Source organism: Hetaerina americana, unplaced genomic scaffold, assembly GCF_022747635.1.
Source record: "Hetaerina americana unplaced genomic scaffold, ioHetAmer1.1.p SCAF_6, whole genome shotgun sequence".
NCBI classification, from domain to species: Eukaryota; Metazoa; Arthropoda; class Insecta; order Odonata; family Calopterygidae; genus Hetaerina; species Hetaerina americana.
In genome coordinates, this window is record NW_027287205.1 from 65,847,679 (window position 1) to 65,865,633 (window position 17,955).

General features: G+C 38.7%; 1 protein-coding gene across 1 annotated transcript in view; it reads right to left on the reverse strand.

The window, feature by feature from the left end:
• Positions 1–17,955, reverse strand: part of LOC139695287 (androgen-dependent TFPI-regulating protein-like) — a 63,272-nt gene that overhangs the window by 4,981 nt on the left and 40,336 nt on the right. Inside the window, exon 3 of the mRNA XM_071593984.1 lies at positions 14,316–14,533. Within this exon, the coding sequence (XP_071450085.1) occupies positions 14,316–14,533 (218 nt within the window). The remainder of the gene's footprint in view (positions 1–14,315; positions 14,534–17,955) is intronic.

Here is a 17,955-nt window from a genome sequence, read left to right on the forward strand (position 1 = left end):
TTGAACATTTCTAGTCAAGTTGCATATAAATTTCACCCATCGTGAGAAAGTAAATTTAAATTAAAAAATACAATTTGAAAAAATCAATTAAGTAATTGAATATTTCCTAAAAAAACTTCTTGGCTGTGGTTAATTGGGAGGTTCATCTGAATGCGTGTAATTGGCACAGTAAACTCAAGGGCCGTCGAATTTTGTTACGTACGTATATTCAAAGTCATCTCAACCTTGTAATCGATTTGAATTGCCGCGCAGCGTGAACATTTCAATTTAGTTAAGAAGTTAGTGAGCAGATGGCGACGCCTAACCTGGACGCCCACAAGATCTTTTCCTCGTTGCGAGGCTCTAACAGGATCGCGCGGCGTTATTGTTTATGACTCGAAGAAAGGCTGATATATCTCGCCGCGGCATCTAACATAACTCGATGCCTAAAGAAATCAGCAGTAATTCGAAATGGATGGCAATGTTCGTGATCACAAACTGTGGTACAGCATATCAAGTTGTCAATTGTAGCAACAATTGTAACCACTTCGAAGGCGGGAACTAGTTCATGTAACAGACAGGGTGAATACAAAATCTTTCTGATTCGAACAGGAAAAAGTATATATCAATGAGACAATGGTAGAATAATCATCTAGGGAAATTCCTCATACTAAATGGACCTAATTGTCAATTTCCTAATTAGAAAAGCAGACGAGAGTTACCCTGAAATGAACAGCAGTTACCTTTGTTCGACTCATATAACAGTTTCCCCTTTTGAATGAAATATTATTTATCGAGAAATCTGAGGAATATCTTACGAATATGCATATAAAATTGTAGGATGGCGGGACAAGCGGATGCGAGAGATACAGAGAGGCAATCAGATGCTAAAGAATAGAGGGGAGAAATACTACGAAAGCAAGGAAACATGCAGAGCTAAGGAATGACTTTTTGTAGTTTATAACATGGGGTCTAAGAATATGTTGTTTCCTGTTGAGTATTTGAAGCCAGGGGGGATACAGTAGAGTATAATGCCAAGATCCATCAAAAACCTAATAATATGATATATTGCTGCTAATAGTAATGCAACAATTTTTTTATTTATCTTCTCGTACCTCCCATCCAGGCATTGTTTTTCAGTCATCAGCCATCTCGTGTCGAATAACGTCCTTTCTAATTCATCTATAGTCTTTTCGAGCGCCTCTGTGGGCAAGGTCATTCAGTATCGTTAACTCCGCTCTTAAAAAATCGTTCCGCGACCAAAAAAACATCCGCTCCCAAGGCCAGGACGCGAGCAGTCGCAGTTTAATTTTTATTCTTTTAGTATTTATCCCTTGTCCCTGAGTTTCACCTTTGCTCTTCCCGATGGGTCAAAGTCAACCATTACATGGTGCATCATCTTCTTCTTCCTCCTTGCATGATAAGTTTACAGTATATTTATTTCATAAAAAAAATGAATTCCCATAGAAAATAATTCAGACGTGGTCATTATGATGTCGTCACAATTGAATCGCTGATAGATGGTTACAACGCTTTGAAAAATTGACATTCAAAATTTGTATGGGGAAGAATTAAAATTAATATAATAATTTATACGGACGTCATTTGATATTCAAGACAATTTCAGTTCCAGCCGTAGCCTCATGATCAAACAAATGTGTGAATTTTACATGCCCAGCCACAGAGTTCCATAGTTTACATGAGGTGACAAGGAAAGATTTATCGTATACAAGTATATTTGCATAGAAAGAACATTCATTTTTTCAGTTGTATGAGAGGATATTTTCTCTCTTTCACGCATTATATTTTCATACAAATAGGAATATGCTCTGTTTGAGATTATTTTATCCATAAATAATTTCTAATTTGCTCCTGTAACCAGTCCCCTTTCATGTTAGCCTTCTTTCTGGGTCAAATTTTGTTTCTACTTAGACCACGAGTACCTAGTTCATATACATATGCACAAATACCCTCAATCCATCAAAAAGGCGTGTGGCAGAGAGTGGAAGCACCAGGTGGAAAGAATAAGGGATAGTGTTTAAGCAATGAAGCAATGGGAAAAAAAATCATCCAGTTAAAATCCCTGAAAAGGACGTTGACACTGGTGAACACATATACATATCAGTGGAAACATTAGGGTTAAACAAGGATTGATCTAATATCTATTAACCCAAGGCAATGCAGCTCGGGTAATTTTTTTGTATTGTTTTAACTGATAGCTAATCTGAAATGTTTCATTTCTTGTACTCGGTAGCCGTTATTCGTCTAGTTATTTCTTTGGGTCCCACTATGGCCTTTATCAAGTATTGTCTGGAGCTCTCGGTACCCAGTTACTACAATTCGTATTGAATTACTTAAAATAAAAGGGCAAGTAGGATTTATTGAGAGGGATGCCCACCAGCAACAAAGACAATGAAAAATACAGCGGATGAAAATCTACCCCCCATTCAGACATCTTCACATGTTTTTTGTGGCTGATGACCTGACACTCCCTGCCCTTTGCCCTGGCAACGGATTGAGAATTATTACGAGGATTGAGTGGGGGTAATAATGCTTAGTAAGCTATTATTGTGATACTTGTATACAAGTACCGCATACACTATACTTTTAATACTTGTAGGAGGCAATTTATCACTAATAGTACCACCACTAGATGAGTTTCGAATTTCATACTTGATAAGTGTAACATTTTTTTCATGAGAATTATTTTGTTTTTCGGGAAATTTTTGTTTACTTCTGAGACATTTTCCATGATTTTGAAGTCCATAATAAGTTCATAGTTGCTACGGGGTATTTCTTTTGAAGGAATTTTAAGGATCTTCCGACTATATCTGCCCATCATGCTTCGTGTATTTGGAAAATAATATTAAAAAGAAAAAATTATAATAATTAAATTATACCCAGTTTTTTATGTATGTATTTTTGTCTATGTTACTTGCAGGCTATTTTATTTTAAAGGTCCCTTTTTCTAGTGAAAGTCAATGCCATAATAAGACGGAGAGACAAACGCGAGTGAATTATTGTAACCTTATATATTCATTCTTTAACGGAAAAATTATTTGATTAACATAACAACCGAAAATTATTTTTTTTCCAATTACCTACTGCCATTAGATCTGTGTGTATTTAATTTAGTTTATTCATTTATTTATTGACTGCTTGTGTTTTTAGCGCGTGGGCCGAAAATGTCATTATTCAAGCCAAATTCTTTTGGGCATTCATGACTTTCTGAAAATAAATGAACAACTGTCTATTAAGGCGACAATCGCCAACGATCGATACTGTAATCAGCATGGGTTTATCGAAAAAAAAACACGCATGCCTGTGTTTTCAAGAGCCCCACACCCTGGCGAACAAGTAATCGCATTCGCTGGCGTAAGTATAGTACATGAAAGCGAAATGACGCAACAGATGAACTTGGCCCGAGGCCATGGAAAAAGGTTGACCTTCGAGGAGTAGGAAAAGCTGCAATGCCGAGCAATGGCCCTCTTGCGAGCCAGAGGAAAAGTGGCTGATTACAGGTGAAGGTTCCCCGGAGCGATTCACGAGCGCTGTGGTGAAAGTGATCCGACTACTTTCCGACATAAACCCAGTCCATTGCACATCTAAACATGGAAGTTCTGAGCAGAAAAACAACTACGAGCACGTTATTACTAATGACATATATTTGGGTGTATCAATCATACCTTAAACAATATGCAACTGTTTTTACTGAGAATCGAATCTGGATCTTCCTTTACTGAGCTTCATCTAAATCTATTCTTTCAACTAATGTGCTATTTCTATACCGGGCTGTTCGAATTCGAAGAATCGGTAGTTTTCCAATCTTAGATGACTGAAATACGAATTTTCCGCAATTGACCAAATGAAAATTGTTACTTTGATTCATTCAAATATTTTCTAAGATATTTAGCATATCAGCTACCTGTATCGACGAAAGATAGCAAAGTTCTCATTTGTTGGATTGTCCTCATCAGTAGAATTAGGACTATGAGATTTTAAACACTTCATTGTAAATAGCGTGACGCAAAAGTGTTCTTATGTCAACATCGCGATTTTAATGACGTCTTAGCATTTCCCTACGAAATGTTGAATTCTAATTATATATCGTATTTCCATCGCAAAACGGTACAGGACATGGTGAACTAACGTGATAATTGCATATCACTCTACGTTGTTGCATAAGAATTGCAAGGTGATCACTCCTTGTTCCCCTTATACTATATAAACTCTTATGGAATTTCCGAGTTAACTTACTCTCTTCCGTGAGATCTACAAAAGGTAATTCCTTCTTTTCTCACGCTCCCTCTCTAATTGACATAACGTCCTTGGAAAAAAAAGTCATTACCTCGCAGCGTCGGTCAGAGCAACTTATTCGGATTAAAACTTTCATATCACACCCATTCCATCCTAATCGGCCAGATCTGACATATTCGAATGCTCTAAATTTCTATTGTTTTCCTTTCTGTTCCACACACTCTCGCACGCACATTACCAGTCCACAGCGGGTTAGAAATCCTTGTCGCAGGAGTGGATGAACGCTTGAGAGATGAACACTTTAAAAATACGTACTATTATTTTAATATGATAATTGTCTTGTAAGCATTTGGTCGGTAATTTATTTTTGTGATAAAGTATTGGAAATTGATTTTTTTAATTTCTTGCTATTCTAAGCCAAGACAATATTCAAGTACTCTGATTGCATTTTATTTGAAATCTAGAACTTTAGCTGCAGTACGTATTCTGTTCTCTTTCGTCAAAAATATTAAACAGAATTTTTTAATTCTTGAATATCCAGTGATTTAAGCAACATTTTCAACTTGAGAATCATGTGCGAAAGTTTCATGAATAACTCCCTTAAGCTACCGAGACTGGAAAAAACAGTCTATCCATCAAATCGAAGCCAGAGAATAGGGGCATGTTCATCACGTCAAATGGGCTGATTTAGGTAGATAGCACTGTATAGTATGAGTGTGGTTGGCTATAATGGATGTAATAAAAATTAGGTGTAAGTATAAGTTTGGCAATATATAATAGAGAGGGAAAAATTATAATAATTGTGAAAATTGTAGGCGTGTTTGCTGAAATGGAAAACTGAATGACGTGAATTATAGTCTGTTACGCGGAATTGGGTGAAATTGTGTGACTGAAGTTTTTTAAAACCTAAATAATTCGATTAAGTTTCTCAGGCGAACATAAATATAATCATAAGAATTTGGTCTTTGTTGGAGGATTTAGAGGATTCAGAGAATTAGAGTGACAATTGTCAATCATTTCAGTTTTTTATGAAAGACATTTAATTTTTTCAGTTTTTTCATAAAATATAATTTAGCTGTCACTAGAATTTCTCTCGGAATACTTTGCTGGCGGAGAATACACGGAACACGCGTCAAATGAAGTCTCGCAATTGATTGGTACTAGTCAACAACGTCATAAAAGGTATGACTGAAATAGCTTCATGATTTCTACAATAAGCCATCAATTTCAAAAACTTGACTTATATACACAGGTATATTTTCCTCACCTCAAATAAAAAAAATAATTATAATGATTCGCGATGAAATACGAATCTCCAAGTCGGAAGAAAGCCTCCCACCAAAATATTAACGACGATTACTGAGAACTAATATTCTGGTGATTAAATCTGCTATTACTTGCTGGATTTCAAAATATTTTGAGCTAAATTCTTGGAGTATGATGAGGAAACTCGTAGTGAATTATTAAAAATGGGAATTTAATGTTTATTTAGAGGCTTGGTTGCCAACCTCTCTTCCACGCAAGGACGTCCAGCTGGTCCAATAAATATTGTTCGATATTCATATTAGATTAATAAAATAATAGTTTTTGCAGTCGTTTCAAGCCAATTACTCAGATAATGTGATCAACGTTTCTTATCTTCCCAGCCTAGGCCACAGAAGATTAAAGTTGTTGATGCGAAATAGTAAGATCATTCTTGGCCATGAAATAATAGTTTAGAGAAAATAGCCAAGCTATGCTTTTAACCTAGTTATGAACATAGCCTATGATAAAAGTTGACATTTAATTCATACATACGGAGGTTGAATTTTCAGGTGATAACAGCCCAAAAAGTAGGCTATCGCTCTCCCTTGCGATAAAATTGCAACATACGCCGTAAGCGATGATATCATCTGTTAACAAATGCAGACCGTGTCCGAGTTGTCCTCCGGTAAGTGTCCAACACGGGAGCTCAACACCTCTGGGCGATTTCAAGGTACAGACTAGTGTGGTTGCTATACGGGTGGACTGCAAAGCAGTTTTCCTTGCGCATAAGTCGGCCGACGTGTACAAGGGTATTCTATACAAGGGATTCCTCTTCTTACATGCTCATTTCTTTCCATCGCGTTGACTGCTTAACCGTATTACCATCAACTGCGAGTAATTATCAATATCCGCGATTTTGTTTCGAAATATTAGAGTAACTTTGACTTTCCTGTAGAATGTAACATCAAACATACTTGACTTGGTCGTATTTTGCATGATAAAGTAGTTTAGTATCGCCGTGTTTGCAAGAATGCGAAATTGGTTTCAAGAAACAAATATTATTTATTCGTATGGGGAATTTCTCGAATCGAAAGGAAGGCCACAGAATCTGATATGTGAATGAGAATATGATAATAGAATGTGAAGGTGAGGGAAACTGATGAAAGGGGTGCATCGAATAACTGTATCAAGGATTAGAACATTCGGATGCAAGAGTAGAACGAAGTGGACGGAGACGAACGACATTCAGGCGTTCGGAGAAATAAAGTCGTTAGTGAAATGAAAGAATTAAAGAAACTCCGGGTATTGGGAGGAGAGAGGGCCAGGGGAGAAATGATAGAGACGCTCGGACATTCAAATATGGAAATGTTCTTTGGAATAATCAATGAGATCTATGGAATATGAAATAGTACCAGAAACATTGATAATAGTGTGATGAACCGCAATTCCGAAGAAATCGAGGAGGTAGGTACAGGAACCTGTATGAGGAACAACGGAAGTTGATCCTATAGCCATGTCATCTAAAATATTAATAAAAATTATCAGCGAGAGGGGAAAAAAATGACGATAACCAGTTAGAAAACCAATTTGGGTTCAGGGAAAATAGAGGAACGAGTGAAACTATAATCTGCCCATGGATGCTGGTAGAAAAAAATGATACTCGTCAAGAAGCCAATGCATGTAACATTCGTGGTCTTTGATAAGGTTTTCACATTTTCAAGTGAAAAAAGTTGATCAAATTGCTGGAAATGCCTACTTAACATGGATTGCGATGGCTGAAGAAAAATCCATCAATCGATGAGGACCGAGTCACTACAGTGCAAGTGAAAGAAGAAATATATAAGCAAAAATAAATTAAAAACTGATATCAGAATGCAATTATCACGAGCACTAATCAACATTCAATTGAAAGAGACAATAAAATAAGGGCAAATTATAGGAATGTATAGAATGGTAGTGTTTGGGGGAAAAGTTCAGGTGCTCCATTTTGTAGATGATTTCACGGTTGTAGCGTATGACCAAGAAGACAGGCATTATTGAACACAATAGGCCAAGTACTTTACAGACATAATATGAAGGTAAACCTAAAGAAATCCTAAATCCTAGAATGCGGAAGAGATAATGTGTAAGCAGATTTTGCGTCAACAGGAGGTAAATTGAAAACAAGCGGAAAAAGTTAAGAATAGGTCAAGCGGAGAAGGCGTTTACCAAAAAGAGGCATCCACCTTGACGAAAAAAAGATGAGCATACGAATAGGGAGGCATTACGTGAAAGCATTCGTATGGAGAATGGCCTTCTATGGATCAGAGACATGGCCGAACGTAATGGCAGACCAGAAAAGAATAGGAGCCTTCGAAACATGGTGCTTGAGGAGAATATCAAACGGAAAGATAAAGTAAGCAATCGTGAGGCATTGAAGAGGGAATAAGTGTAAAAGTTGACATGGTACGATGAGAAAGAGAAGCGAGGTTGTTTACATCATGAGGCGTGGCACATTTGTTGCGTATAGGAGGGTAGCTCGACGAGGAAGGCTAAGGGAGAAATAGGTAAGCCAAATAAAGAAAGGTTAGAGAAAACATCCACAAGGGCTTAATGGTTTCAGTTTTGACTGAGGGAATAGTGATGGACTGAAGTCAACCAATTTTCGTGATGACTATTTTAGATGATGGGGAATTTTCCTAATTGTTCATTATTCGGTTTTTAAAATAATTTTTTGATGGAATATCTGTTATATTTTTACCATAACTTCAATGTTCATCTCAGATTCACGCAAACAGAAAAAATGTTAGCACAGTGAGTTTAAAAAATATAAATCGTATTTTATCACCTCCCACCAAATGCTTTTTCGATAATAATTTAAACCGCAAAGTATTTTTGAATAAACACATTCCTTTTAGTTGGACCTTCGGTTGAGAACTATCTCTTCTTCGTGAGTGGCACGAATCCGCTCCAGTTGAGTCCGCATCCGACGCTGAAGTTTGAATTTGCATCTCCGCGTACACCTTGCATCAAGGTTAAAAGTTTTATTTCCTAATTTTCATTATTTTTTTATGAGAGTGCCGGAACATAAAGCATTCAAATAAAAAAGGGAGACTAAAAAAATAATTAAACAATTATCAACCCGAGGTCACAATTGCAAAGCCCTCATTCTTATCAAAGGAGACGAAGAACATACGTTTTGCACTTTTTATTAGCCAGAGAATGTGCTCCTTCCGTTCTTGGGCGGGATAAAACAATACTCTTTATCGTTTTAAACACGGAGAACTGGAAGTGGAAGATTTGAATTTGAAGTGTTATAATGCTATCTTCCCTCCCCGGACTACAGCCTTGACGTGGTGGAAGGGCTTGTGCGTTCCGATGACCCCTAGAGCTGTACTGGCGGGAGTAATAAAAATTGCTCCTGGTAGGGTCACCCATGCCAGATAGGTCGAAGGTTAGGAGCCAGACGAAAGGTAGTCCACGCAGCGTCTGTTCCTCAGTGAGGCGGCTGCAATGGCGTCTGACCCCAGTGGGGCGGCCAGTAAGTGATGGTGTCACGTTAAAAACACTATTGAGGAAGGCAACGGGAAACCACCTCAATTATCATTCCCAAGAACAATGTGATGGACAATAGAGATATTTTGAGTCCTGGCAACCACGGGGCTCGGCCCAATCGGCCGTGTGTCGTGCCCGGCAGCGGGGGAGGCAAGGCTTCCGCGGTCGTCATCCCACGAAACCCTTGCAAGGGAAAACCAGCAGCAGCAGGACAGAAGACGCAGGAGAAGAAGACCAAATTAGTTAGAATAGGAACGTGGAATGTTAGGACAATGATGAGGACGGGGAAATTGGAGAATGTTAAGCGAGAGATGGAAAGGGGAAATATAGATATTTTAGGTCTATGCGAGGTGAGATGGAAAGATAGCGGGGATTACTGGAGTGATAAGTATAGAATAATATACAGCGGTGGGGACGAGAGCCAACGAGGGGTCGCCATAGTATTAAATGAAGAGGTAGGAAGAAGCGTAGTCAACATAGAGCAGGTAACGGATAGAATACTACTAGTGGAGATAAAAGCAGAACCGACGAACTTAGTTATTATACAGGTATACATGCCACCGAGCAACCATAAGGAAGAAGAGGTCGATAGGATATACGATCAGTTAGAGGACATGATTGCATGTGTTCCTGCAGGGAAACATTTGATAGTGATGGGGGATTGGAATGCGACAGTAGGCGAAGGAAGAGATGGTGATGAGGTGGGGGACTACGGTTTAGGCACGAGGAATGACCGCGGGGAGAAAGCAGTTGAGTTCTGCAGGAGACAGGGGTTAGTTATCACCAACACTTGGTTCAGACACCACAAAAGACGCAGGTATACATGGAAAATGCCAGGTGACTCGGGAAGATATCAGCTAGATTATATCCTGGTTAGACACAGGTTTAGGAACAGTGTGATAAATTCCCACAGCTTCCCGGGAGCGGATGCGGACTCAGACCACAATTTAGTTGTTATGAAATGTAGCGTACGTTTTAAAAAGATAAGGCAGGGGCGGCGAGTTAGAAAATGGAATGTAGAAGCATTAAATGGGTTGAAAAGAAAGGAATACAAACAGGCGGTAGAGAAAATCATGGAGGACGGTAAAGAGCTAAGTACTATTGAAGAAAAATGGGAATGTATCAAAAAAGGGTTGTCTAAAGCGGCAAAAGACACTATTGGAACCGTTAACGCTAAAAGGACTCGTAAACCATGGATCACGGATGAGATGATTACAAAAATGGATGAGCGGCGAAAATGGAAGAATATAAATACAGAATTAGGCAAAATGAAGTACAAAGAATTGAACAATAAATTGAGGCGGGCAACAAATAAAGCAAAGGAAGCATGGTGGAAGACGCAGTGCGAGAATATGGAAAATCTGCAGAGGAAGGGGGAAATCGGTGCGCTTTACAGCATAGTTAAATCTTTATCGGGAAGTAAGAAAGGGAGATCAACGATAGCAGTTAGAGATAAGGCCGGTAAGGTAATAGTTGACGCAGGAAAGATCCAAGAGAGATGGAAGGAATATGTAGAAGACCTGTATAGTAAAGAGCTTAGACCAACAAAGTTAGACATTGAAAAGGAACATGACGTAGAGGAAGATAGCTTAGGTCCAGGCATACTAGACAATGAGATAGAAAGGGCATTAAGGGAGATGAAACTAAATAAGGCCGTGGGGGTAGATAACATTCCCGTGGAACTTTTGAAATGCTTGGGAAAATGTGGGAGGAAGAGGCTATATGGGCTGATCCGTAGTATTTATGAGGAGGGAATCTGGCCGGAAGACTTTGTGAGATCAGTTTTAGTTCCTATTCCGAAAAAGGTAAAGGCCACGTCATGTGAGGACTATAGGACAATTAGTTTGATATCCCACGCAGCTAAGGTTGTTCTCAGGATCATAAACAAAAGGATAGAGAGTAGGGCAAATGATTACTTAGGGGATGATCAGTTTGGGTTTAGGAAGGGGAGAGGTACGCGTGATGCCATTGCAGTAATGAGATTATTAATCGAGAGGAATATAGAACACAACCAGGAGGTATTTGCCTGTTTCGTAGATTTCGAAAAAGCGTTTGATAGAGTAAATTGGGAAAAACTAATGAGTATATTGCAGAAAATAGGAATAGATTGGAGGGAAAGGAGGCTAATCCGCAACCTGTACATGTCTCAGACTGCTCAGGTGAGGGTGGGAAACGGGGAGTCAGGATGGGCAGTGTTAGGAAGGGGTGTAAGGCAGGGTTGCCCATTATCACCGTTGCTGTTCAACCTGTACGCAGAAGAAATGATCAAAGAGGCATGGGAAGAACTCGAGGTAGGAATGAAAGTGGGCGGGGAATTCGTAAAATCAGTTAGGTTTGCTGATGACCAAGCTTTAGTTTGTCAGTCAGCCAAGGGGCTGCAAGCATTGCTTAGTGAATTGGAAATTCAGTGCGACAGGTATGGGATGAGAATCAATATTAATAAAACAAAGGTTATGCGATTTTCTAGAAAGAAAAAGGCCAAGCTTAACATTAAAATAGGAGGGCAAAAGCTAGAGCAGGTAGAACAGTTTACGTATCTCGGTAGTGTTTTGGACCAACACGGTCAAAGTAATAGGGACGTAAGGAGAAGAATTGCGCTAGGCAAAGAGGCTTTCACAAGGAGGAGGGAGTTGATGACAGGGACTTTGAGTAAGGATGTTAAGAAAAGACTCGTAAAAACTTTGATATGGAGCGTAGCTATGTACGGAGCGGAAACGTGGTCATTGAAGCAGGAGGATAGACGTAGATTGGAGGCTTTTGAAATGTGGGTGTGGAGAAGAATGGAGAAGGTGAAATGGACAGAGAAGAAAACAAATGAGGAAGTGCTTGGTATGGTGGGCGAAGAGAGGGGTTTGTTGGGAGCAATCCTAAGGAGGCGGGAAAAGTGGATGAAGGGGGTGTTGACCGGCAGTGGGATGTTGAAGACTGTGATAGAGGGTAGAATGTTGGGCAAAAGAGGAAAGGGAAGGAACAGGATAGGGTTGTTGGACGGGATGAAGGGAGGAAGGAAGTACTCAGAGATGAAGAGGGACCTGATATAGAGTAGGATGATTGATTTTGTGTTTTGTTAGGAGTAATAAAATATTTGTTTGGTAGTTGGGTCAGTCCAAAAACCTACCTTAACCGGTAGATTACTTAAAAAAAAAAAATGCTATCTTTGGTTCCAAGAGAGGTCTGAAAAAAGGTCGCACATCACAAAGACTCTCCATAAACTCTCTCTCGCATTATATAAACTCTTAAAGGGAGTAGCATGAAAATACAGTACTTCAAAGCTTTACTCTTTAAAAAACTGCGGGTAACCTTGAATTTTGAACACCACTTAGTTGATATTTTTTATATCCTCTCTGGCGAATCAAGGACTTAATTTGTTTCTATTAGTTCAGAAATGTCTAAAACCAGGCTCGCGTAACTAAGCAGCCTTGGTAAGTCCTTCAATTCGGAGCGAGAAACGTTTCTTTGGCTATTTCATAGAAATGATTGTGTTAATTGAAGAACTAATGAGATATTCAATATTAGACACATGAAGTAAGTTACTCTCGCAAAAATGGAATGACACCAAAGTTTAATTGTTTTATATATGCTAAAATGGTCCTCGGGATCATCAATAAGAAGATGGAGAGCAGGTTAAATGATTGCTTAGGGGATGATCAGTTTCGTTTCCGAAAGAGAGATGCACGAGTGATACCATTGCAGTGATGTAGTCACCAATAGAGAGGAAAATAAAATGCAATCGCAATGAAATGCAAAGATGCATTTGCCTATTTCGCAGATTTCGAAAAAGCGTCTTATAGAGTGAATTCGGTTGCATTAATGGGTGTGTTGAAGAAAATAGGAGTAGATTGGAGGGATAAGAGACTTATCAGAAAGCTGTGCAGTTGGCAGACAGCTCATGTGAGCGTGTTGGATGGATAGTCCGGGTGGGCAGTGTGGAGGAATAGTAAGATGGTAAGTTTCCATTATCACCGGGGCTGTTCAGCATAATTGTGGAGGAAATGGTAAAAGAGTCAAGGAAAGAACTGGAGATGGGAATGAAAGTCGGCGGGAAATTCATAAAACCAGCTAGGTTTACCGATCAAGCTATAGTTTGTCAGTCAGCCAAGGGGTTGCAAGCATTACTGAGTGTATTTGAAACTGAAGGCATTGGAAAGTCAGTGCGACAGATGTGGGATGAGAATCAATATAAATAGAACGAAGGTTATTTCCAGAAAGAGAAAGGCTAAGTTAAACGTTAAAATAGCAGGGCAAAAACTAGAGCAGGTGGAACAGTTTACCTATCTCGGAAGTATTTTTGAGCAAAATGTTCGAAGTAGTAGGGACATAAGGAGAAGATTCGCGTTAGGTAAAGAGGATTCCACAAGGAGGAGGGAATTGATGATATCGACGTTGAGTAAAGATGTTGAGAAAAGATTCGTCAAAATTTTGATCTGGAGCTTAGTTATGTATGACGCGGAAACATAGAAATTGAAGCAGGATGATAGGCGTAAATTGGAGGCTTTTGAAATGTGGGTGTGGAGAAGAATGGAGAAGGTGAAGTGGACGGAAAGGAAAACAAATGAAGTAATAGGATTAGTGAGGGAGGAGAGGGGATTGTTGGGAGAAGTCAAAGAGAGGCGGAAAAGATGGATATAGGGAAGTTTGATTAGCGATCGGATGTTGAAGGCTGTAATACAGGGGATAACATTTGGCGAACGGGGAAGGGGTAAAAATGGGGATTTAAGAAGGAATGAATTGGGGAAGGAGGTATGCGGAATTGAAGAGGGGATTGTTGTAATGTTGGTTGCATTGCATTTTGATTGACAATTGGATGTTAAAGACTACGATAGAGGAGAAAGTGTTAGGTAAAGATAGAATGGGCTAGGAATAGGATAGGAATGTTGGACGGAAGGAAGGGGGGGAGAAAGTATATGGAAATAAAGATGGCTTCTTGTAATGTGGGATGTCAGGTTATGTATTGTTAAGAGAGACAAGGGAATTGTCATTGTACCGTTTTGGAGCTTGCGCCCTTGCAAAAACCTAACTTAACCGGTAGATTACCGATAATGATAATAAAATTAGTCTCATAATATTACAGAAAACTATACGTTGTCTCCGCGAAAGTCACGCTGACAACAAAATCCGGCCTATCGATGCTTCTGAAAGCAATTGTTTGTCCTTGGTACAAAAGGGTCCGGCATCACAGCATCTGCTCATATTCACAACCTCTCTTCTTATTCTTTCCAGGGAATGATAGCTCAAAATATTGGTACAAATTTTTTCAGCAGTTGAAATTTCTCTGCAATCATTAAAATCTCAAGACTCACCACAAAATATAGCACGCCGGAACAACACACATTCTGAGGAAGGCTTCGGACCTCGCAGAATAATAGTGTGGGCAGAGGATGACTTCTAGAGCGATGAGGACTAGAATGTTGGTATGGATGAGGTGGTTCATCCATAAAGGCACGACGTAGTCGAGGTCCACGGGGTAGATTATCGCCCTGTTGGTCAGGAACATGGGCCAGAAGAGTAGAAAAACGGTCTGGAAAGAAAAGATATAGGTGTAACATTAGTGAACGTAGTAGTACTCGCTTTGGTCAACAGAAAGGTTTTCCTACAAGGTTGGTTAATTTTTGTGATGACTGCGATGAATGGATGAACCTGCTTATTTATTATTCAGAAATAACAGGCTTGCAGATTTGATGAAGGTTTCCGCAGGGCTTATAGTAGTAATACACTTTCCTCCGCACGCGTTTTTAGAGCTGTTTTGGTAAATGACAAATATGGTGGAGACTGACAAACAAAAATGAAATGTTTTCGAAGCATTTCTACGTGATATGCAATCATTTTATGGATGGGAAATATTATTCAATGAAAAAATATTTTCATACTACAGTTATTGCACATATTTATTAGGTTATGATATTTATGTTAAATCCGTTTGCTGTAATTAATAGCACTTATTTATTAAAAATATTTTTCTTCTTTCTCCGAATCATTAAAAAATATTATAGACCGTACACGACGGGTATACCGCCAAGAAGTTTCATCTTCCTTGCAATCCTTGAAAATGACGTATTAAAGAATTCATAAACCATTGGTTGAAAAATATCGCGTTAATCTTAACAACTTTTTACATCACCCATTATCGAAATGACAATTTTATTTTGCTGGAAAATTTATTTACCTCGAGTACATTTTTCCACGAGACGGTGAGGTGAGGTGAGGTTTTGCAACAAATCCTTGGATATTGTTTCAAAAAATTGAACAGATGAGGGAATATTCGAACTCGAATTTACAGCTGTGGCAATAAAAAAAGGAGGCTACAAATACCGCTATTTCGACGCATAAGTTGAGCCTACGGAGTCGATAAAACAATCCCAGGGTCTTTTCCAATGCTGGAAATACATGAAGGAGTGCTATTCTGAATGAAATGGTGATCACTCGATGAATTACCATTGAAATTCCAGTATCATCTCAAATATATTATAAAGAAAATTCACCCAATTTTTAATCGAACTTGTGCCAGATTTAGTGCCCAACGATGCAGTGAATAACTTGAAATCGTTCGATTGCTAATAAATCGCGTGTAACTGTACAGTTCATTGTCACTAGCTATGGATATGACCAAATGTATTAATTTGAAAAGTTAATTAACATGAATTACATGCTATACAAGAACTTTAGGTGAGTTTGGTTTACAATTCGTTGAAGATTTTCAAGTCAGCATTTTAATCACACATCAGCGAATGGATGCGAAACTCAGTAATCGTATTTTTTAGAAACTTTTTATCTGAGTAAAAGATAATAGGACATAGCAATGAAAATGAAATTCGTAGCTGATAGAGTGGATTACAGTCAATCTTTTAAATGGCGATTCATTAAAATTGACTACTTCTATTCGCTCTCAGCCAAATCAAAAGTCGCACATTCGGATTCCGTCTCGGATGCGGATGTTGTGCTTTTATACTGCGTATTTCTCGGAATTGACGCATAGGTGCTTTATTGACCTCTACTGTTGGGGTACTTTGAAGAGCAAAAAAATCCTCGAAACTTTGCCGAGGCGCCATTCTCTTCCCTTTAAGGCCAGAAAATCCACGCCCTTAGCTTTAAAAACTCAATTAGCACGGCACCGAGTTGACCTCCGTATATTGTGAAATTCTTCCTACTCTTTTGCTGCCTTGAGCAAGACAATTTTTGGCTATTTCGCAATATCCAACGTGCTCCAACTAGTCCTCATGAATCTACATGAATCTGCAGGTGGATTATTTTTTCCGGACTATTCGCGATCGAATCAATCTCTTCCGAAAGAGAAGAATTCTTAATTTGTTGAATAAATTATTGCCTAACCGCACTGCGCATATTAGATTAGGGCAAAGCAAGGGATACTTTATACTGAAAGGAAGAACGAGCTACCAACGGAAAATAATCGTAATCAGAGAATAAAAAAACGGTTCTTGAAAATCTATACATGAAGGCTTTTTACACGGTGCAGGGATATAGACGATGATCAAAGAAGTAAAAAGTAGACATGCAATGGATAATAAAGAGCTCTCTCGAAGAATTGATAAGACGGTATTTCGTCAAAGGCAAGGAGAAAAGGAGAGCTCTCTGGTCACATTCTGAGGCATATTACAAGAGCGAATCAGGTAAAACCCTTGAAAGCACGCTAAAATTTCAAAATGGTGTCCCGCTGTCTTCTTAGTTGGCAATAGTGATAGTTATGGTTTGAATGGTGTCCCACAGTTAGCAGCATGGCGTCGGAAAGCAACAATATAGTGCAGGAATAGTGTAAACATGGCAGCTTCATTCGCAGCAGGCGACACAGAGTAGCATTTTTTGTTGGGCAGTTAAGGGGAGAAAAATTGAAATTCGTCAATTAACGAAAGTTGGTGAGTCATCTCGGTCACTCCAACAAGTTTACATGTGAACTAGATAGTTCCTCAAAAGCTTTACTTCTCTAAGACTCTCCCCTTGACCAGATCAGGCACACCAAGTATTGACACCACTGGCCATAGTATTTCTAGAGTCATCGTAACCTTTCAATGTACTTGAACATTCTATTGAGAGTACGTATGAAAATAATATAACTAAGAATCTTTTGCATTCAATGAATTACGAGGCTAAAACTACGCGAGTTTCAAGGTTGTCATTTGAATCTCCACTGTATTTTAATGACCACTATTCCGGAAGAAAACATTAAGGTTAAGAATTGGTGAGAAATGCTAATGAATAAATAAATAACGAGAGGGCACGAGGATGAGTCATGATGAGATAAATAATACGAGAAGCAAATGACGGGAGACGCCTGAGGGATGAATTATAAACTGCGTGAGAGAATAAGGAGAATTATAGGAGACGGTTAAGCCTGATAAGCTGATGAAAAACGTTGCACGAATTATTTGCACATGAATATAATTTATAAATTCAAATTAGACTGCTTTGGAATTTTCTTTCTCAGGAAACTCTCCATTTAAAATCTCGCTTTAAGCATTTGTTATTGCTTTTAAACCTTTTAACTTGCACTCTTAAACCGTTTATTAAGTATTTTCTATTTTTTTTAGTTTTACTGTCAGATATTGTTTTCATTCACGTCATATTGCAATTGTGACGTCCCCGTGCAAACATCAAATGGCAATGGGAAGTCTCAGGATGGGCAGTGATCGGCAGGGGAGTAAGACGTGGTTGCCCACTCTCGCAGGTACTTTCTGACATGTATGCCGAGGAAATTTGAACGATGGAACGAGAAGGGCTTGAGATGAGAAAAAAGTGGGGGGCAAAATTATTAATTCGGCTATTTTTGTAGATGATCAAGCAATAATTATAATGGCAGCCAGGAAGCAGCGGTTATTCTTGAGTGATTGTCATGATAATTATAGGATTTAGACTGAACTCTAGAAAACGAAATAAATGTGATTCTTTAGTAGTAGGAAAAAGTTAAATTGGGCATTAAAATAAGATAAT